The sequence below is a fragment of the Procambarus clarkii genome, chromosome 23 (assembly GCF_040958095.1).
Source record: "Procambarus clarkii isolate CNS0578487 chromosome 23, FALCON_Pclarkii_2.0, whole genome shotgun sequence".
Lineage (NCBI taxonomy): Eukaryota > Metazoa > Arthropoda > Malacostraca > Decapoda > Cambaridae > Procambarus > Procambarus clarkii.
In genome coordinates, this window is record NC_091172.1 from 22,255,856 (window position 1) to 22,279,114 (window position 23,259).

The 23,259-nt window shown below is 51.8% G+C and overlaps 4 protein-coding genes across 9 annotated transcripts in view; 1 reads left to right on the forward strand and 3 right to left on the reverse strand.

Moving 5' to 3' along the window:
* Positions 1 to 22,946, reverse strand: part of LOC123763956 (ADP-ribosylation factor-like protein 4C) — an 81,122-nt gene extending 58,176 nt beyond the window's left edge. The window contains exon 1 of the mRNA XM_069329963.1: positions 22,792 to 22,946. The gene's annotated coding sequence lies outside the window, so the exon portion shown is untranslated. The remainder of the gene's footprint in view (positions 1 to 22,791) is intronic.
* Positions 1 to 23,259, forward strand: part of LOC123763955 (dipeptidyl peptidase 1) — a 176,712-nt gene that overhangs the window by 4,286 nt on the left and 149,167 nt on the right. The gene's annotated exons all lie outside the window — the stretch shown is intronic.
* LOC138367768 (uncharacterized) lies at positions 6,868 to 7,701 on the reverse strand. The gene has a single exon (XM_069329723.1). The coding sequence runs from the start codon at positions 7,699 to 7,701 to the stop codon at positions 6,868 to 6,870; it is 834 nt and encodes a 277-aa protein (XP_069185824.1).
* On the reverse strand, positions 7,740 to 22,942 carry LOC123753138 (elastin-like). Its single transcript, XM_069329724.1, has 6 exons — positions 22,792 to 22,942; positions 14,909 to 15,374; positions 13,708 to 13,721; positions 12,956 to 13,141; positions 10,589 to 11,724; positions 7,740 to 7,745 (listed from the first exon to the last, which is right to left on the reverse strand). Exons 1-6 carry the CDS (start codon positions 22,940 to 22,942, stop codon positions 7,740 to 7,742), a joined length of 1,959 nt encoding a protein of 652 aa, XP_069185825.1.

Below are 23,259 nucleotides of genomic sequence, written 5' to 3' on the forward strand. Positions count from 1 at the left end.
AAATAATGAACAAAGAGACAATGTTCAAAATATAAAAGGGAAGGAGCAGTCAGTGGACGCCGTGATGACGGAGGTGCAGGCGATGAGGAAGACCCGGGGGGCTTCCGGTGTGAGTGACAGACAAAGAGAGAATACATGCTTAAATATACCCTCTTGTGACATACTCATATTTGTTTCCAGGTTATTGCGAATATCATTAACTTTTATGGCCTAAATATCTTACAAAATTTGCAAGTGACGAAGCTGATCGTCCTGTACCGCATCACCCCTACCCGCCCCTGCTGACCCCTGGCTGACCCCTGGCTGAGTAGGGAGGTTACCGAGGTCATACGACCATCAGCAAGGTCAAATGACCCTGGGAAAGGTCACGCGACACTGGTGTTACTGGAGGTCAGGCAGACAATGGAGGCCACCAGACGGTGACACATAGTCAGAGTCCGTGAGGGCTGTTGTGAGTCACCCTGGAGGTCAGGCCAGGTCAGGGTGAGGGAAAGAGGAGGTCACCCTCGGAGATGGTTATCACCGCGAGGTGCAAGATGAGTTGCTTGGGGCTAAATGTGGTGTAAACGTCATGTTGTCTCAAGCTTTAAAGCAACACGCCTCAGATGTAGTGATTCTTCCCCCCCCCCTACCCTTCCCCCCCCCCCCCCCACACACACACACACCACATATGGTGTCATGGCGAGGTATAACACTCTCCTTGTGTTGCTACAACACTTCAGGTATGGTTCCTCGACTTGATCACAACACCACGCTCGATACAATGGTTCAACACCACACTAGCTAGACAGTGCCTTGATTACACTCGATAATCAACTACAAGCTGTTGACATAGTGTCCTGACATCACCATTACAGGAAATACAGCGCTCTGTATTCCAGCAAAACACTAGTGGTGGTATTAAAAAAAAATTTAAATTTTGCCCCGAGGGGCGAGTTTATTGAGCAGCGCCACTCATCCTGTGACTGAACACACCGCCATAGTGACAGTATTGGGCAGCGCCCTGTCATCCTGTGAGTAGACACACCGCCATAGTGACAGTATTGAGCAGCGCCACTCATGGTGTGAGTGGACACACCGCCATAGTGACAGTATTGAGCAGCGCCACTCATGGTGTGAGTGGACACCGCCATAGTGACAGTATTGAGCAGCGCCACTCATCCTGTGAGTGGACACACCGCCATAGTGACAGTATTGAGCAGCGCCACTCATGGTGTGAGTGGACACACCGCCATAGTGACAGTATTGAGCAGCGCCACTCATCCTGTGAGTGGACACACCGCCATAGCAGCATGTACAACACTCCCCAATAGGAAGAAAACCCGCTGGGTTGTTCATCACTTGTACCCAGACACAGCTGGGACTTGCAATGTTGTGGTGGCGTCTTGGGTCCACCACAACATTACAGTATAGAGTTAGCAAGTGGAGAAAGGCATGAATATTGGGCGTAGAAACATAAAACAAAAATAAAAGAGTATATAAAGAGTGATCACTTATCAGAGCCAAGGCAAGAGTGGGGAGTGACTGGTGTGTTGGGAGGGTGTGACTGGCGGGGTGACTGCTTCAAGCAGCACCGCTATCACTAACCTTTGGACACGACTGGCAACAACACCAGTGGCGCAAGCTGCCGGTGTTCCCCAGTAACCTTTGGTGTGAAGGCTGTTGCGTTTGGGGCGCCAGTAACGGTTGTGTCGGTGACAACGGTCTGGGCGTCACAACGGTTGTGTCAGTGACAACGGTCTGGGCGCCAGTAACGGTTGTGTCAGTGACAACGGTCTGGGCGCCAGTAACGGTTGTGTCAGTGACAACGGTCTGGGCGTCAGTAACGGTTGTGTCAGTGACAACGGTCTGGGCGTCAGTAACGGTTGTGTCGGTGACAACGGTCTGGGCGCCAGTAACGGTTGAGTCAGTGACAACGGTCTGGGCGCCAGTAACGGTTGTGTCAGTGACAACGGTCTGGGCGTCACAACGGTTGTGTCAGTGACAACGGTCTGGGCGTCACAACGGTTGTGTCAGTGACAACGGTCTGGGCGTCACAACGGTTGTGTCAGTGACAACGGTCTGAGCGTCACAACGGTTGTGTCGGTGACAACGGTCTGGGCGCCAGTAACGGTTGTGTCAGTGACAACGGTCTGGCCGCCAGTAACGGTTGTGTCAGTGACAACGGCCTGGGCGCCAGTAACGGTTGTGTCACTGACAACGGTCTGGCCGCCAGTAACGGTTGTGTCAGTGACAACGGTCTGGGCGCCAGTAACGGTTGTGTCAGTGACAACGGTCTGGGCGTCACAACGGTTGTGTCGGTGACAACGGTCTGGGCGTCACAACGGTTGTGTCGGTGACAACGGTCTGGGCGCCAGTAACGGTTGTGTCAGTGACAACGGTCTGGGCGCCAGTAACGGTTGTGTCAGTGACAACAGTCTGGGCGTCACAACGGTTGTGTCAGTGACAACGGTCTGGGCGTCACAACGGTTGGCAGTTGGAAACTAACATGTATAATTATTATTGGTTTTAGTTATTTTGTTTAGGGTGGGCGGTAAGAAACCTCACTATTGTCTAATCACATTCCCGGCGAGATATCTGGCCAGATACACAAGGACTCCACCACCTCCAGGACTGTGTGGAGGTGTGGCTGGGTTTGGCACCCCTGCTCTTCACTGGTTCTATTCTACATTTTCTTCCATATCGTTCACTCCAGTACGTTGTTATTTTACTGTGTAGATTTGGTACTTGGCCCTCCAGTATCTTCCATGTGTATATTATTTGACATCTCTCTCGTCTTCTTTCTAGTGAGTACATTTGGAGGGCTTTGAGACGATCCCTATAATTTAGGTGCTTTATCTCGTCTATGTATGTCGTATATGTTCTCTGTATTCCCTCCATTTCAGCAATCTGTCCTACGCTGAAGGGGGGAAGTGAGTACTGAGCAGTAGTCAAGACGGGACAGCACAAGTGATTTGAAGAGTACAACCATTGTGATGGGATCCTGGATTTGAAAGTTCTCGTAATCCATCCGATCATTTTTCTGGATGACGCAATATTTGCTTGGTTATGCTCCTTAAACGTTAGGTCGTCAGACATTATTATTCACAAATCCTTTACATGTTGCTTTCCTACTATGGGCAGATTTGATTGTGTTTTGTACCCTGTATTATGTTTAAGGTCCGCATTTTTACCGTACCTGAGTACGACTTACAGCTATACTCAGTCAACTGTGTGAGACTGAGACTATTGTGAGCACCACCACCTCTACGGCCTACGGGGAGCCGGTCGGCCGAGCGGACAGCACACTGGACTTGTGATCCTGTGGTCCTGGGTTCGATCCCAGGCGCCGGCGAGAAACAATGGGTAGAGTTTCTTTCACCCTATGCCCCTGTTACCTAGCAGTAAAATAGGTACCTGGGTGTTAGTCAGCTGTCACGGGCTGCTTCCTGGGGGTGGAGGCCTGGTCGAGGACCGGGCCGCGGGGACACTAAAGCCCCGAAATCATCTCAAGATAACCTCAAGATAACTTACAACCATACAGTACCAGTACCACCACAACCAAGGATACCAGTAACCACCACCACCACCAAGGACACCACCACCACCACCACCAGTACCACCACCACCACCACCACCACCAAGGACACCACCACCACCACCACCACCAAGGACACCACCACCACCACCACCACCACCACCAGTACCACCACCACCACCACCACCACCACCACCACCACCACCACCACCACCACCAAGGACACCACCACAGACACAGCCAGTGACCTAGCCATTAGTGTGTTATCCAGGTCACAGCTGACTTTTTGACTAACCAACAAGTATACACATACAGAATACACCTCAATACTAAATTAAACTCTGTATGTTATACACCGAGGAGCGAGTGTTGTTGTTGTTGAGCAAGTGGTGAGGGGGGGGGAGGGGGTAAAGAGCAGCCAAGATTGTGTGGGGCTATACAGTAGCTACTGTATGTCGGTCGTACAGTGGTCGCTCTCTAAGCTTCTGATTACCTTCTCTAGTCAGGTCCTGCAGGCAAGGAGAGGGAGGGTTTAGGGAGGGTTTAGGGAGGGGGTATTAATGAGGGGAGAGGAATGTGTGAGAAGGACGGGCTATGGGTAGGGAAGGAGGGATTAAGAGAGAGGGAGTCCACTTGAAGGTCGTAGGACATGGAGGGGTGAGGTAAGGATTATTGACAACACTGAAGTAGACAGCTTAATTATTTCCGACTCCCTTCCCTCACTACGAAGCAATAAACAGTTTGCAATCAAGCAATAACGGGCTTGTCTCAGAAGCTAGACATAGATATATAAATATACTTAACAAGAGGGTAAATATCAAAATGTTGTGGATTCCTTCTCACATTGGCCTGCAGGAACATGACAAAGTTGACGCCCTTGCTAAGGCTGCAGTAAATAAAGACAGTATTGAACGGAATCTTGAGTTATCAAATAGGTCCCTTAAAAGTGTCATTAGACGAGAACTCCTGGATGAATTTGAAGAAAATAGAACAGTGCAAACTGGAACTAGCAGGTCTATTGTTTATCGCAATGAAATGTGTGAAGTAAAACATGTGTATGGGGCAAGTAACACAGTCAGTAGACTAACAGATGTTGTCACAGCTCATATAACACTTGGCTACAAGTACCTCTGGCAGTTCGGCTTGTATAGGGATCTAGATGAAGTTAAGTGTAAAGTGTGTGGACATAGGCAGGGACACACACTCGAACACTATATCTTGGAATGTAGTAAAATTGAGCCATTTAGAGATAAACCTAATCTCACACTGTATGACATGGCAACCTATCTTATTACCATGGATAAATTACCTGAACTCCTTGCACTGTATCCATATTTCACTTCCAGTAGATAAACGACATATGAGACTAAGAAACTAAGTATTGTGAGGACTAATAATAAACAGCAGCTCCCCTATGACTGTGATATCTCCATTGATTAAACAATTATGTATTAGCGATAAGACCCGCCATTAATGTATGATGACTTACTGGAAATATACAGCTCTTGAAATAGAACATTCTCTGTAACTAGCTGACATTGTAACTATAAGGTGTGAAGGATAGATGAAATTGTTTATGTAATAATCTAAGATGAGGTCTGATAAAGACCTTTTGTGCCCTCTGTAATGCGTTTGCGCTACCGCTCACAGGATGGGTATGGGGTGCACAATAAACTAGCAGCCTCCGGCGGCAACAATAAAAAAATCAATGTAAGGATGAGAGGGAGACACTCACACGTCATCATGAGTGTGAGGGAGGGAGACACCAGACATGGTACTCATATTTACAGTTGATATCTGTTTGATGAGGGCTGGTGGAGGCAGGTTCGGGCTGATATCCTACATAAGGTCTCCTTCTCTACCTGAGTCTGTGGAGTCTTGGCCTCTTCTCATTTACAACCTTTTGTCCGCCCGACCTTTCGTACCCAACATTCACTTTCATTACCTCGCATTTGGTCGATTTAAACTCTAGTAGCCACTTCTTTTACCATCCCTTTAGTATACCCTTGGTGTTCTATAATTGTGTTAAACCTTAATCCAATAATCCACCAAATTTGGAAGGTCATCAGCGTGTGTTAGGATCAAGATAGGGCCTTATGACTGACCCCTGATGGTCTCTGCTGGTTAGATATCACAGCTATGAAATCTTTCCTCTCATTATAGAGTTTAGCAATCCCCGTGGCGCAGTGGTAAAAAAATATTCCCCCTGCGCTTACGCGAGCGCTTAGGCCTGGGTTCGTATCCTGGCCAGGGAGGATTGACTGGGCGCCAATCCTTAACTGTAGCCCCTGTTCACCCAGCAGTGAATGGGTTCCTGGTTGTTAAACGATTTGGCGGGTCGTATTCCGGGGGAAATTAGGATTAAGAACCTGCCCGTAGACGCTGTGCGTGCTAGGTGGCTGTACTAGAGTGTAAGAACGCTTGTATATATATATATATATATATATATATATATATATATATATATATATATATATATATATATATATATATATATATATATATATATATATATATATATGTCGTACCTAGTAGCCAGAACGCACTTCTCAGCCTACTATGCAAGGCCCGATTTACCTAATAAGCCAAGTTGTCATGAATAAATTGTTTTTCGACTACCTAACCTACCTAACCTAACCTAACCTAACTTTTTCGGCTACCTAACTTAACCTAACCTATAAAGATAGGTTAGGTTAGGTTAGGTAGGGTTGGTTAGGTTCGGTCATATATCTACGTTAATTTTAACTCCAATAAAAAAAAATTGACCTCATACATAATGAAATGGGTAGCTTTATCATTTCATGAGAAAAATTAGAGAAATATATTAATTCAGGAAAACTTGGCTTATTAGGCAAATCGGGCATTGCATAGTAGGCTGAGAAGTGCGTTCTGGCTACTAGGTACGACATATATATATATATATATATATATATATATATATATATATATATATATATATATATATATATATATATATATATATATATATATATATCAAATAAATTATGTCTGTCTTCTGTTACTTAGGTACTCCCAATAGCCGGTGGAGCAGCAGCCTCCCTGTCACTCCTGCCTATGGTTTGATCTTATGTACAAGTCTCAAGTGTGACAGTGTGTCAAAAACTTTCTCACTTACCATTTCTTAGACATTTCTTTGAGTCATTTAAATAACACACACACACACACACACACACACACACACACACACACACACACACACACACACACACACACACACACACATCCCAGCCTGTAGCAGCTGTCTAACTCCCAGGTACCTATTTATTGCTAGGTGGACAGAGGCATGAGATGAAAGAAACTCGGCCTATTTTGTCTGCTTCGACCAGGAATCAAACCCGCGGCCCGAGGACTACGACGCATGAGGTCTGTGCGCTCGACCGCATGTGTGGAGTCTGGACAACACTGGTGGACGTGGCCAGCATGTGTGGAGTCTGGACAACACTGGTGGACGTGGCCAGCATGTGTGGAGTCTGGACAACACTGGTGGACGTGGCCAGCATGTGTGGAGTCTGGACAACACTGGTGGACGTGGCCAGCATGTGTGGAGTCTGGACAACAATGATGGACGTGGCCAGCATGTGTGGAGTCTGGACAACAATGATGGACGTGGCCAGCATGTGTGGAGTCTGGACAACAATGATGGACGTGGCCAGCATGTGTGGAGTCTGGACAACACTGGTGGACGTGGCCAGCATGTGTGGAGTCTGGACAACAATGATGGACGTGGCCAGCATGTGTGGAGTCTGGACAACACTGGTGGACGTGGCCAGCATGTGTGGAGTCTGGACAACACTGGTGGACGTGGCCAGCATGTGTGGAGTCTGGACAACAATGATGGACGTGGCCAGCATGTGTGGAGTCTGGACAACAATGATGGACGTGGCCAGCATGTGTGGAGTCTGGACAACACTGGTGGACGTGGCCAGCATGTGTGGAGTCTGGACAACAATGATGGACGTGGCCAGCATGTGTGGAGTCTGGACAACAATGATGGACGTGGCCAGCATGTGTGGAGTCTGGACAACACTGGTGGACGTGGCCAGCATGTGTGGAGTCTGGACAACAATGATGGACGTGGCCAGCATGTGTGGAGTCTGGACAACAATGATGGACGTGGCCAGCATGTGTGGAGTCTGGACAGCACTGGTGGACGTGGACAGCATTACATTACATTACGTCGTCATTCCCAATCCATTCCACCTCATCCCTGAGGACAGGTTGGAATGACAGGTAGATTACACTTAAAAGGTACGTCCAGTCTGACGAGAGTGTGGGCATGGTTACTCAACTACTGATCACACAAGGAGTGGGTATGTTAGCATTCTTGTGGGTGCCCGCTGGGCAGCCATCAACCTGTGGCTTTGGTCCCTGTAAACACGGCCGCCTGACGTCACCGCGGGGTCCCAATGTTATGAAGGAGACTCCATTGGACGCTGTACAACTGTACTGTTAACTATGCTGTTGCAAGCACCGCCACATCTGAGTGCTCAGTGATCGTGGAATTAGCAAACGGTGTTGTTCTCGGGCTTGTTGAGGGGTCAGTGAGGCAGGTCAACTTTCGGAATGATAGATTCAGAATTATTAGCATACTGAACGGGAGAACTGTGGGGGAAGTGGACCATGAGTGGCTGGACGAACCTACGAGTTGACTGACTACGAGATGAAAGTGTTGTTTGTCAAGGTCGATACAAAACAGTGACGAGAGAGAGAGAGAGAGAGAGAGAGAGAGAGAGAGAGAGAGAGAGAGAGAGAGAGAGAGAGAGAGAGAGAGAGAGAGAGAGAGAGAGAGAGAGAGAGAGAGAGGAGAGAGAGAGAGAGAGAGAGAGAGAGAGAGAGAGAGAGAGAGAGAGAGAGAGAGAGAGAGAGAGAGAGAGAGAGAGAGAGAGAGAGAGAGAGAGAGGGGGGGAGGGAGGGGGGGGAGGGTAAACAACAAGCTTGACGTTATAATTAACAATTTAACGTTATGTCTATACAAGAACCCTCCCACACTCTGTTTTGACCAAAGGTGCGTGTGGGAGATTTATGAACACACACACACACACACACACACACTCACACACACACACACACACACACACACACACACACACACACACACACACACACACACACACACACACACACACACTCTACCTTTTTATTTTGTTTAATGTATCATTATGTTTTCGCGGTAATTCCCAGGTGGTGCCAGTAACCAGGATATAAGGGAGTTAGCCCAACATGTGACTCTTCCCTAGGCTTATATACAGGTCCTCCTGCATCTCTCTACACCCTCAAGTGTAGAGTGGTCTACACTTCATAAATGTTGTCTGGTCCGCAAGCGTTGATAACTTCCTCGTTTAGGAAGTTAAATGGGGTCTACGGCGGTGTCCGGGTCGCCCCAAAAATTTTATATATATTTAGTACATAGGTAAAAACGTAGACTTAGGTAAACTTAGACTTGGGTAAAAAACCTCCACCGATTTCGTAAGGGTTCGAGATGGGAGCCGATCTCCTTTTTACGGGAGCAATGGGGCCGACCCTGCCCTACCCATGCTGGTCACCTACCCCTCACCAATTACACTGCAAAGTTGGGCGAGATGTACATATATAAGGAATAATATTGCCGCTGATACTGAGTGCACTTGAGTGTGTTTTGTGTGGGTGCGCGACCCTGGGCATGGCCTCTATAAGACGAGTGCAGGAACACTTTCAGTTCGCATCAGTCAATTCTGAAGAGTGAAGGCATTAATAAGACGATTCATTATGAGGCAGCGAGACGTCTCGTTACCGACCCTGGTCAGGTTATGTCAGGGAGCAGCTCCCTCTGTGGCCAGGCGCCCCCACCACCACCACCACCACTACCTCCACTCCGCCTCCACCTGGCCAGGCGCCCCCACCACCACCACCACTACCTCCACTCCGCCTCCACCTGCACTGTGAGCCACATATATGCAATTATAAATAACAAATCATAGCATTAAATGTCAATGTAAATCATATTTGTACTACCATTTATATATCAAAATCAACGTATTTGCCAAGCATTTCGCAAATAGTAATATTATCGTGTTGAGGTGCTGTCTTGTATCGTTCAAAGAGGTGAACAACAGACAGAGTGAACACGGGTGAACACCCAGTCACACACACACACTCTCAAGAGAACTGTCCCAAGGAATTCCAAGAGCAAGAGTCACACTTGGCGCCGGGCGGCCCAGTGGTCAACTGGTTCACCCCCGTCAACCAGTCCTTCCTCACCCTCACCCGGGCACTCCTGCCTCACCCCATCTACACCCCGCACCCACAGTCCCTGCACACTGTGGGGGGATACTTCCAGACAAGTGTGTCATGACACAAGTGTGTCATGACACAAGTGTGTCATGACACAAGTGTGTCATGAGACAAGTGTGTCATGACACAAGTGTGTCATGAGACAAGTGTGTCATGAGACAAGTGTGTCATGAGACAAGTGTGTCATGACACAAGTGTGTCATGAGACAAGTGTGTCATGAGCTTTGTCAAAGAATTGAGTTCTACACACATTGACGCAATGATAGATCCAAGGACTAGCGCCCTCACTCCAGGCTCCACCCCTCCCACTCCAGGCTCCACCCCTCCCACTCCAAGGTCCACCTCCACTCCAGGCTCCACCCCTCCCACTCCAAGGTCCACCTCCACTCCAGGCTCCACCCCTCCCACTCCAAGGTCCACCTCCACTCCAGGCTCCACCCCTCCCACTCCAAGGTCCACCTCCACTCCAGGCTCCACCCCTCCCACTCCAAGGTCCACCTCCACTCCAGGCTCCACCCCTCCCACTCCAAGGTCCACCTCCACTCCAGGCTCCACCCCTCCCACTCCAGGCTCCACCCCTCCCACTCCAAGGTCCACCTCCACTCCAGGCTCCACCCCTCCCACTCCAAGGTCCACCTCCACTCCAGGCTCCACCCCTCCCACTCCAAGGTCCACCTCCACTCCAGGCTCCACCCCTCCCACTCCAAGGTCCACCTCCACTCCAGGCTCCACCCCTCCCACTCCAAGGTCCACCTCCACTCCAGGCTCCACCCCTCCCACTCCAAGGTCCACCTCCACTCCAGGCTCCACCCCTCCCACTCCAAGGTCCACCTCCACTCCAGGCTCCACCACTCCCACTCCAAGGTCCACCTTTACTCCAGGCTCCACCCCTCCCACTCCAAGGTCCACCTCCACTCCAGGCTCCACCACTCCCACTCCAAGGTCCACCTTTACTCCAGGCTCCACCCCTCCCACTCCAAGGTCCACCTCCACTCCAGGCTCCACCACTCCCACTCCAAGGTCCACCTCCACTCCAGGCTCCACCCCTCCCACTCCAAGGTCCACCTCCACTCCAGGCTCCACCCCTCCCACTCCAAGGTCCACCTTTACTCCAGGCTCCACCCCTCCCACTCCAGGCTCCACCCCTCCCACTCCAAGGTCCACCTTTACTCCAGGCTCCACCCCTCCCACTCCAGGCTCCACCCCTCCCACTCCAAGGTCCACCTCCACTCCAGGCTCCACCCCTCCCACTCCAAGGTCCACCTTTACTCCAGGCTCCACCCCTCCCACTCCAAGGTCCACCTTTACTCCAGGCTCCACCCCTCCCACTCCAAGGTCCACCTCCACTCCAGGCTCCACCCCTCCCACTCCAAGGTCCACCTTTACTCCAGGCTCCACCCCTCCCACTCCAGGCTCCACCCCTCCCACTCCAAGGTCCACCTTTACTCCAGGCTCCACCCCTCCCACTCCAGGCTCCACCCCTCCCACTCCAAGGTCCACCTCCACTCCAGGCTCCACCCCTCCCACTCCAAGGTCCACCTTTACTCCAGGCTCCACCCCTCCCACTCCAAGGTCTACCTTTACTCCAGGCTCCACCCCTCCCACTCCAAGGTCCACCTTTACTCCAGGCTCCACCCCTCCCACTCCAGGCTCCACCCCTCCCACTCCAAGGTCCACCTCCACTCCAGGCTCCACCCCTCCCACTCCAAGGTCCACCTTTACTCCAGGCTCCACCCCTCCCACTCCAGGCTCCACCCCTCCCACTCCAAGGTCCACCTTTACTCCAGGCTCCACCCCTCCCACTCCAGGCTCCACCCCTCCCACTCCAAGGTCCACCTTTACTCCAGGTTCCACCCCTCCCACTCCAGGCTCCACCCCTCCCACTCCAAGGTCCACCTTTACTCCAGGCTCCACCACTCCAAGTATTTATGTATATAGGTTAGATTAGCCTTTTAGAAGCACTACAATCACTTTCTGTAGTTGATTGTTCAATAAATCCCTGAACTATGTATACCACATCTCCAACCCTCTCCACGGAGGACAGAAGGACATGTATATACGCTGGTACCATTATAAATGTGTAGTCACGTCTGTGGTAGCAAGAATATAACGTGTTACAAGGAGGGGTCACGGGTTACTAGGAGAGGTCATGGGTTACAAGGAGGGGTCACGGGTTACTAGGAGAGGTCACGGGTTACTAGGAGAGGTCATGGGTTACAAGGAGGGGTCACGGGTTACTAGGAGAGGTCACGGGTTACAAGGAGGGGTCACGGGTTACTAGGAGAGGTCATGGGTTACAAGGAGAGGTCACGGGTTACAAGGAGAGGTCACGGGTTACAACTAAGGCAGCACGCCACCACCTGGCTATAACACAAGGAATGATCCTAAGTAATCACAGCCGAATCATGCAGCGAGTAAAATATTTGCGGGTGGTCGCGAAGTGCAGCGGCTGGCATCCTTAGACCCAACAAGTGCTCGCGCGCGGATACGCTTGGGCACGGAAGCCTCTATGTGTTGCCGGGTTGTGATGGAGAGAGCATCACAGGCCTGCGAGTCTTCAGTTCCCTGCCACCACACGTAAGAAATGTTGCTGGACCAACACTGGAAGCTTTTAAAATGAAACTGAGCAAGTTTCTGCGGGGGAGGGGAGGGGGGGGGGGGTACCGGATCAGCCTGGCTGTGATGGTTATTTGGACCGCAGATGTTACGATATTAAACAACACCACAGGCCGGTAATCACTAGAGTATGCAGCCCCAGCCTGGAGTCCACACCTAGTTAAACACAAGACAATGTTAAGAGAAGATTCATACCGGACCAAAGGGACTGACTGGTCTGGTGGCACACCAGACCAGTCCCAGATCTCAGAGGGAGTTACGAGGAAAGCCTACAGGAATTAAACCTCACATCCCTGGAAGACAGAACACTTAGGAGAGACATGATCACCACCTACAAAATTACCAGAGGAATTCATGGGGTAGATAGGTAATGTGGCAGGCGAAAGTACTAAGCCATTACGATTATATAACCTTGGGACGGGATACGAGGACAAGGATTTAGGATAGAACGGAGGAGAGAATGGTACCCAATTTATTTATAGCTGGTGATGAAGTCCCGAGTTCCACTCCAACAGCCTGGCATTTGCTCACCTAGTTGTGCTTGAGTGTCGACCTTCAATCCCAGACTAGGACGGTCGCGGATTGTACGCCGACCTCCAAGAAGCGAGACCGTCGCTCTACCGTCCAGTCCAAGTGGTTGGGCCATAGGGTAGATAATGCAGATTATCTGGCACGGGTGGTACTCGAACAAGGGGACACAGGTGGAAGCTGAGTACCCTAATGAGCCACAGACACATGAGAAATAATTTTTAGTGTCAGAGTAGTTAACAAATGGAATGCATTAGGAAGTAATGTGGTGGAGGCTGACTCCATACACAGTTTGTTTCAAGAGTAGAAATGACAGAGCCCAATAGGCTCAGGAACCTGTAGGACAGTTGACTGACAGTTGAGAGGCGGGACCAAAGAGTCGAAGCACAACCCCAGCAAGCACAACTAGGTGAGTCAAGACCAGCTGTTGGAGTGCAACTCGAGACTTCATCACCAGCCATAAATCGTCCCAGTTTTGGAACCAAAATATCTGAGTAATCTTTTCAGTGATTTCCTCCAATATTGGGGTAAAGATCTCATTAAACAAAGCTATGTAGCACTTTATCAAGAAGATATTACATTTGGCGCTTGTAATCATTATGCTAATGACAGTATTTATAACATCTTATATAATAATATTACTGTTTTAAGGCAGAAAGGCACTGGCAGGTAGACCGACCCTTGACGTCACTTCTCAAATTAAATAAACTGCCTCAGACATTCATAATTACGCTAGCTTGTTAGTCATGAAATACCCGGCAATTGAATCCTAAAATAGGAGGGTATAAATAAGGTTTTAATTAACGCTGCGGTCCTTAGCTACAGGGTTGGGGGGGGGGGGGGGACATAATCCTCCTCCCCCCCCCCCCCCCAGCCCCAACGTCAGGCAACCAGTGTCAACTGTCGTACGTCAGGCAGCCAGTGTCAACTGTCGTACGTCAGGCAGCCAGTGTCAACTGTCGTACGTCAGGCAGCCAGTGTCAACTGTCGCACGTCAGGCAGCCAGTGTCAACTGTCGTACGTCAGGCAGCCAGTGTCAACTGTCGCACGTCAGGCAGCCAGTGTCAACTGTCGCACGTCAGGCAGCCAGTGTCAACTGTCGTACGTCAGGCAGCCAGTGTCAACTGTCGCACGTCAGGCAGCCAGTGTCAACTGTCGTACGTCAGGCAGCCAGTGTCAACTGTCGCACGTCAGGCAGTCAGTGTTAATTGTCGTACGTCAGGCTGCCAGTGTTAAGTGTCGTACGTCAGGCAGCCAGTGTTAAGTGTCGTACATCAGGCAGCCAGTGTTAAGGGTCGTACATCAGGCAGCCAGTGATAATTGTCGTACGTCAGGCAGTCAGTGTTAATTGTCGTACGTCAGGCAGCCAGTGTTAAGTGTCGTACATCAGGCAGCCAGTGTTAATTGTCGTACGTCAGGCAGCCAGTGTTAAGTGTCGTACATCAGGCAGCCAGTGCTAATTGTCGTACATCAGGAAGCCACTGTTAATTGTCGTACATCAAGCAGTCAGTGTTAATTGTCGTACGTCAGGCAGCCAGTGTTAAGTGTCGTACATCAGGCAGCCAGTGTTAATTGTCGTACGTCAGGCAGCCAGTGTTAAGTGTCGTACATCAGGCAGCCAGTGTTAATTGTCGTACATCAGGAAGCCACTGTTAATTGTCGTACGTCAGGCAGCCAGTTTTAATTGACGTACATCAGACAGACAGTTTTGATTGTACGTCAGACAGCCAGTGTTAACGTCGTACATCAACCAGTGAATGTCACTTTTCAGTGTTGCCATTCATTCGTCTGGAATATGAAGCAAGGATATGTTAAATAAACAAAGCTGGCAACCCACCTGTTGCCACCTGAACCACCTGCTGCTACCTGAACACATCTGTGACCACCTGGAACCACCTGTTGCCATCTGAACCTATATGTAGACACCTGGATCCGTCTGTGGCGACTCGGACTCACCTGTTGCCACCTGGACCCACCTGGACCCAGGTGTTGCCACCTGGACCCACCTGGACCCAGGTGTTGCCACCTAAACCCACCTGGGCCCAGGTGTTGCCACCTGGACCCACCTGGGCCCAGGTGTTGCCACCTAAACCCACCTGGGCCCAGGTGTTGCCACCTGGACCCACCTGGGCCCAGGTGTTGCCACCTAAACCCACCTGGGCCCAGGTGTTGCCACCTGGACCCACCTGGGCCCAGGTGTTGCCACCTAAACCCACCTGGGCCCAGGTGTTGCCACCTGGACCCACCTGGGCCCAGGTGTTGCCACCTAAACCCACCTGGGCCCAGGTGTTGCCACCTGGACCCACCTGGACCCAGGTGTTGCCACCTAAACCCACCTGGGCCCAGGTGTTGCCACCTGGACCCACCTGGGCCCGGGTGTTGCCACCTAAACCCACCTGGGCCCAGGTGTTGCCACCTGGACCTATCCGTAATCACCTACCTTGCCGTCACCTTGCGATGATTCCGGGGCTTAGCGTCCCCGCGGCCCGGTCCTCGACCAGGCCTCCTAGACCCACTTGTTGCCACACATCCCACCTGTTGACGCTTGGCTCCACCTGTTGACGCTTGGCCCCACCTGTTGACGCTTGGCCCCACCTGTTGACGCTTGGCCCCACCTGTTGACGCTTGGCCCCACCTGTTGACGCTTGGCCCCACCTGTTGCCAGTGATGGCACACTCCAATCTGGAACATCAACACCCACACACCCACCAATACTCACACATCACCAACACCAACACCCACCAACACCCACCAACACCCGCCAACACCCACCAACACCCACCAACACCCACCAACACCCACCAACACCCACCAACACCCGCCAACACCCACCAACACCCGCCAACACCCGCCAACACCCACCAACACCCACCAACACCCACCAACACCCGCCAACACCCACCAACACCCGCCAACACCCACCAACACCCGCCAACACCCGCCAACACCCACCAACACCCACCAACACCCACCAACACCCGCTAACACCCACCAACACCCGCCAACACCCACCAACACCCACCAACACCCACCAACACCCGCCAACACCCACCAACACCCGCCAACACCCGCCAACACCCACCAACACCCACCAACACCCACCAACACCCGCCAACACCCACCAACACCCGCCAACACCCACCAACACCCGCCAACACCCACCAACACCCGCCAACACCCACCAACACCCGCCAACACCCACCAACACCCGCCAACACCCACCAACACCCGCCAACACCCACCAACACCCGCCAACACCCACCAACACCCGCCAACACCCACCAACACCCGCCAACACCCACCAACACCCACCAACACCCACCAACACCCGCCAACACCCACCAACACCCGCCAACACCCACCAACACCCGCCAACACCCACCAACACCCGCCAACACCCACCAACACCCGCCAACACCCGCCAACACCCGGACTTCGGGTAGAGGCGCGCTAGACCATTTAGGGTCCCAAGAAACGCATCGAGTCATGTCCTTATGTACAACTTCCCGGCTCATGTACACTGTACACCACAACCACCGGGGCTCATGTACACTGTACACCACAACCACCGGGGCTCATGTACACTGTACACCACAACCACCGGGGCTCATGTACACTGTACACCACAACCACCGGGGCTCATGTACACTGTACACCACAACCACCGGGGCTCATGTACACCACAACCACCGGGGCTCATGTACACTGTACACCACAACCACCGGGGCTCATGTACACTGTACACCACAACCACCGGGGCTCATGTACACCACAACCACCGGGGCTCATGTACACCACAACCACCGGGGCTCATGTACACTGTACACCACAACCACCGGGGCTCATGTACACTGTACACCACAACCACCGGGGCTCATGTACACTGTACACCACAACCACCGGGGCTCATGTACACTGTACACCACAACCACCGGGGCTCATGTACACCACAACCACCGGGGCTCATGTACACTGTACACCACAACCACCGGGGCTCATGTACACTGTACACCACAACCACCGGGGCTCATGTACACTGTACACCACAACCACCGGGGCTCATGTACACTGTACACCACAACCACCGGGGCTCATGTACACTGTACACCACAACCACCGGGGCTCATGTACACTGTACACCACAACCACCGGGGCTCATGTACACTGTACACCACAACCACCGGGGCTCATGTACACTGTACACCACAACCACCGGGGCTCATGTACACTGTACACCACAACCACCGGGGCTCATGTACACTGTACACCACAACCACCGGGGCTCATGTACACTGTACACCACAACCACCGGGGCTCATGTACACTGTACACCACAACCACCGGGGCTCATGTACACTGTACACCACAACCACCGGGGCTCATGTACACTGTACACCACAACCACCGGGGCTCATGTACACTGTACACCACAACCACCGGGGCTCATGTACACTGTACACCACAACCACCGGGGCTCATGTACACTGTACACCACAACCACCGGGGCTCATGTACACCACAACCACCGGGGCTCATGTACACTGTACACCACAACCACCGGGGCTCATGTACACTGTACACCACAACCACCGGGGCTCATGTACACTGTACACCACAACCACCGGGGCTCATGTACACCACAACCACCGGGGCTCATGTACACCACAACCACCGGGGCTCATGTACACTGTACACCACAACCACCGGGGCCCATGTACACTGTACACCACAACCACCGGGGCTCATGTACACTGTACACCACAACCACCGGGGCTCATGTACACCACAACCACCGGGGCTCATGTACACCACAACCACTGGGGCTCATGTACACTGTACACCACAACCACCGGGGCTCATGTACACTGTACACCACAACCACCGGGGCCCATGTACACTGTACACCACAACCACCGGGGCTCATGTACACTGTACACCACAACCACCGGGGCTCATGTACACTGTACACCACAACCACCGGGGCTCATGTACACTGTACACCACAACCACCGGGGCTCATGTACACTGTACACCACAACCACCGGGGCTCATGTACACTGTACACCACAACCACCGGGGCTCATGTACACTGTACACCACAACCACCGGGGCTCATGTACACTGTACACCACAACCACCGGGGCTCATGTACACCACAACCACCGGGGCTCATGTACACTGTACACCACAACCACCGGGGCTCATGTACACTGTACACCACAACCACCGGGGCCCATGTACACTGTACACCACAACCACCGGGGCTCATGTACACTGTACACCACAACCACCGGGGCTCATGTACACTGTACACCACAACCACCGGGGCTCATGTACACCACAACCACCGGGGCTCATGTACACTGTACACCACAACCACCGGGGCTCATGTACACTGTACACCACAACCACCGGGGCTCATGTACACTGTACACCACAACCACCGGGGCTCATGTACACCACAACCATCGGGGCTCATGTACACTGTACACCACAACCATCGGGGCTCATGTACACCACAACCACCGGGGCTCATGTACACTGTACACCACAACCACCGGGGCTCATGTACACCACAACCACCGGGGCTCATGTACACTGTACACCACAACCACCGGGGCTCATGTACACCACAACCACCGGGGCTCATGTACACTGTACACCACAACCACCGGGGCTCATGTACACCACAACCACCGGGGCTCATGTACACTGTACACCACAACCACCGGGGCTCATGTACACTGTACACCACAACCACCGGGGCCCATGTACACTGTACACCACAACCACCGGGGCTCATGTACACCACAACCACCGGGGCTCATGTACACCACAACCACCGGGGCTCATGTACACTGTACACCACAACCACCGGGGCCCATGTACACTGTACACCACAACCACCGGGGCTCATGTACACCACAACCACCGGGGCTCATGTACACCACAACCACCGGGGCTCATGTACACTGTACACCACAACCACCGGGGCTCATGTACACTGTACACCACAACCACCGGGGCCCATGTACACTGTACACCACAACCACCGGGGCTCATGTACACCACAACCACCGGGGCTCATGTACACCACAACCACCGGGGCTCATGTACACCACAACCACCGGGGCTCATGTACACCACAACCACCGGGGCTCATGTACACTGTACACCACAACCACCGGGGCCCATGTACACTGTACACCACAACCACCGGGGCTCATGTACACCACAACCACCGGGGCTCATGTACACCACAACCACCGGGGCTCATGTACACTGTACACCACAACCACCGGGGCCCATGTACACTGTACACCACAACCACCGGGGCTCATGTACACCACAACCACCGGGGCTCATGTACACCACAACCACCGGGGCTCATGTACACTGTACACCACAACCACCGGGGCTCATGTACACTGTACACCACAACCACCGGGGCTCATGTACACCACAACCATCGGGGCTCATGTACACCACAACCACCGGGGCTCATGTACACCACAACCACCGGGGCTCATGTACACTGTACACCACAACCACCGGGGCTCATGTACACCACAACCACCGGGGCTCATGTACACCACAACCACCGGGGCTCATGTACACTGTACACCACAACCACCGGGCTCATGTACACCACAACCACCGGGGCTCATGTACACCACAACCACCGGGGCTCATGTACACTGTACACCACAACCACCGGGGCTCATGTACACTGTACACCACAACCACCGGGGCTCATGTACACCACAACCACCGGGGCTCATGTACACCACAACCACCGGGGCTCATGTACACCACAACCATCGGGGCTCATGTACACCACAACCATCGGGGCTCATGTACACTGTACACCACAACCATCGGGGCTCATGTACACCACAACCATCGGGGCTCATGTACACTGTACACCACAACCATCGGGGCTCATGTACACCACAACCATCGGGGCTCATGTACACTGTACACCACAACCATCGGGGCTCATGTACACCACAACCATCGGGGCTCATGTACACTGTACACCACAACCATCGGGGCTCATGTACACCACAACCATCGGGGCTCATGTACACCACAACCACCGGGGCTCATGTACACTGTACACCACAACCATCGGGGCTCATGTACACTGTACACCACAACCATCGGGGCTCATGTACACTGTACACCACAACCATCGGGGCTCATGTACACCACAACCATCGGGGCTCATGTACACCACAACCACCGGGGCTCATGTACACCACAACCACCGGGGCTCATGTACACCACAACCACCGGGGCTCATGTACACCACAACCACCGGGGCTCATGTACACTGTACACCACAACCATCGGGGCTCATGTACACTGTACACCACAACCATCGGGGCTCATGTACACTGTACACCACAACCATCGGGGCTCATGTACACCACAACCACCGGGGCTCATGTACACCACAACCACCGGGGCTCATGTACACCACAACCACCGGGGCTCATGTACACCACAACCACCGGGGCTCATGTACACCACAACCACCGGGGCTCATGTACACCACAACCACCGGGGCTCATGTACACCACAACCACCGGGGCTCATGTACACCACAACCACCGGGGCTCATGTACACCACAACCACCGGGGCTCATGTACACCACAACCACCGGGGCTCATGTACACCACAACCACCGGGGCTCATGTACACCACAACCACCGGGGCTCATGTACACCACAACCACCGGGGCTCATGTACACTGTACACCACAACCACCGGGGCTCATGTACACCACAACCACCGGGGCTCATGTACACCACAACCACCGGGGCTCATGTACACTGTACACCACAATCACCGGGGCTCATGTACACTGTACACCACAACCACCGGGGCTCATGTACACTGTACACCACAATCACCGGGGCTCATGTACACTGTACACCACAACCACCGGGGCTCATGTACACTGTACACCACAATCACCGGGGATCATGTACACTGTACACCACAACCATCGGGGATCATGTACACTGTACACCACAACCACCGGGGCTCATGTACACCACAACCACCGGGGCTCATGTACACTGTACACCACAACCACCGATTAATTCAACTGATTATTATATAATATATAAATTAAAATAGCCGCTAAATCAACGGTTATTAAAGCATCGGTAATTTGTCATTATATCGCTCAGTTGCAGCACGATGCGACTCAACCCATGGGACGATGTTTCATGGAACTATACGAGAATAATAAAAAAAACTGGTGAGAAAGGAGAGAAACGCCACATTTTTCCCCCAGTATGATCTAGTATAACGAGGCCATTGTTAATGTACACGTACGAATATTTTTCCCAGTATGAGCTGGCTTAACGAGGTCATTGTTAATGCCTGCGATAAAACTCAGCAGCAATAAGAGAGGGAAGATAGTGCTCCACAAGTGGCAAATACTGACCCTTAAGGCTCAGTGCCTGCAACCGTTCTGTGGCGTTTTGGTCTCTAGGGACAGTCACAGGCGACAACATTACTCCAGAAGGTCGCCTGTCATTATAGCCTTGTATGTCTGCCCGAGTCCAATCGTGTTCGTCTCCGGTACTGTACCGGTACTGTACCGTCTCCTGTACTGTACCATATGTGCCTCTACGTTAAAAATGCGACCTGTTAAAGCCAGGAAAACTAGTTAAAACCGTGCTTGGAAAATAGTACCATCTACATTTCATTATAATATTATTGAGGTACATAAATATTACAGTCCGCCCACCTGTTGAGAGTACTTATAGTACAGTGTACTCCGCCGGACAGGTATTGACGCAGTGGACAACCACAAAGAATTGGGTACGATTGAATTTGGTCAAACCGGAAAAGGTTTTGTATTCATGTTGCTAAGATAACCTAACTCTCCTAGGCCTAATACACGCTATCTATAGGGCCTAATATAGCACATGTTTGTGCTATATTTGGCCTGGGAATATTTAGGTTAATTTTTAGCATTATTTTTTCCCGGACTTTAAAAGTAAATATATTCAAATTCTGTCTAATTGTCCATTTGTGGACAAAAGCAAATGTGTGTGTGTGTGTGTGTGTGTGTGTGTGTGTGTGTGTGTGTGTGTGTGTGTGTGTGTGTGTGTGTGTGTGTGTGTGTGTGTGTGTGTGTGTGTGTGTGTGTGTGTGTGTACTAACTTGGTTGTACTCATCTAGTTGTGCTTGCGGGGGGTTGAGCTTTGGCTCTTTGGTCCCGCCTCTCAACTGTCAATCAACTGGTGTACAGATTCCTGAGCCTACTGGGCTCTATCATATCTACACTTGAAACTGTGTATGGAGTCAGCCTCCACCACATCACTGCCTAATGCATTCCACCTGTTAACTACTCTGTCACTGAAAACGTTCTTTCTAACGTCTCTGTCGATCATTTGGGTACTCAGTTTCCACCTGTGTGTGTGTGTGTACTCACCTATATGTGTTTGTGGGGATTGAGCTCTGGCTCTTTGGTCCCGCCTCTCAACCGTCAATCAACTGATAACCGTGTTTGTATGTGTCTGTTTGTACGTACATGCGTGCGCGCACGTACACGTACAGAGTTCTAATAAATTATAACACAACACACAATCTCCTGCCTATATATCATAACCAGAGCAACAAGTTATGCAACGTGAGAGTTGCCAACACAACAACAGCCCAGGTACCCAAACATAATTATATGAATCACTGCCAACAAAACACACATTGTAGAGTGCTCTGGCACCGTCAACAGTGTTACCACAGAAAGAGAAAGTAGTCAGCGCCGGGCCATTCTTCTCATCACTTCATAAACAACACGAAAATGAGCACTTACCCGAGTGAAATGTTCCACGTGCTGCCCTGCTGACGTACCCCGGGTCCCTCACGTGTGACGCCCCTGGCTCTCCTCTGCTCTCCGGGCACTGACTGGCACCTGAGGCCTGGGCAGGATGGCGGGCACTGGCACCCTGGTCAAGCTCGGGCATGAATGGACACGCTGTCTGAATGCTGTGGAAAACATGTCGTACGGCTCACTGGGCATGGCAGCGTGGCGAAGCATTTAAATTTTGTAATTCCACGTATTTTGTGTAAGAGGAATGCTTCCTGGTTAATTAACCTGCTCGTAGATAATTACCTTATCTCCATTATCTGCAAAGAAGCATATTATCCGGTCGGAAATGGCTGAAAGCCGAACAAATTGTGTCTGTAGGCGGGCATGAGGCTACAAGCGTGACAGGTGTGGAGCGTGACAGGTGTGGAGCGTGACAGGTGTGGAGCGTGACAGGTGTCGGGCGAGGCTCCA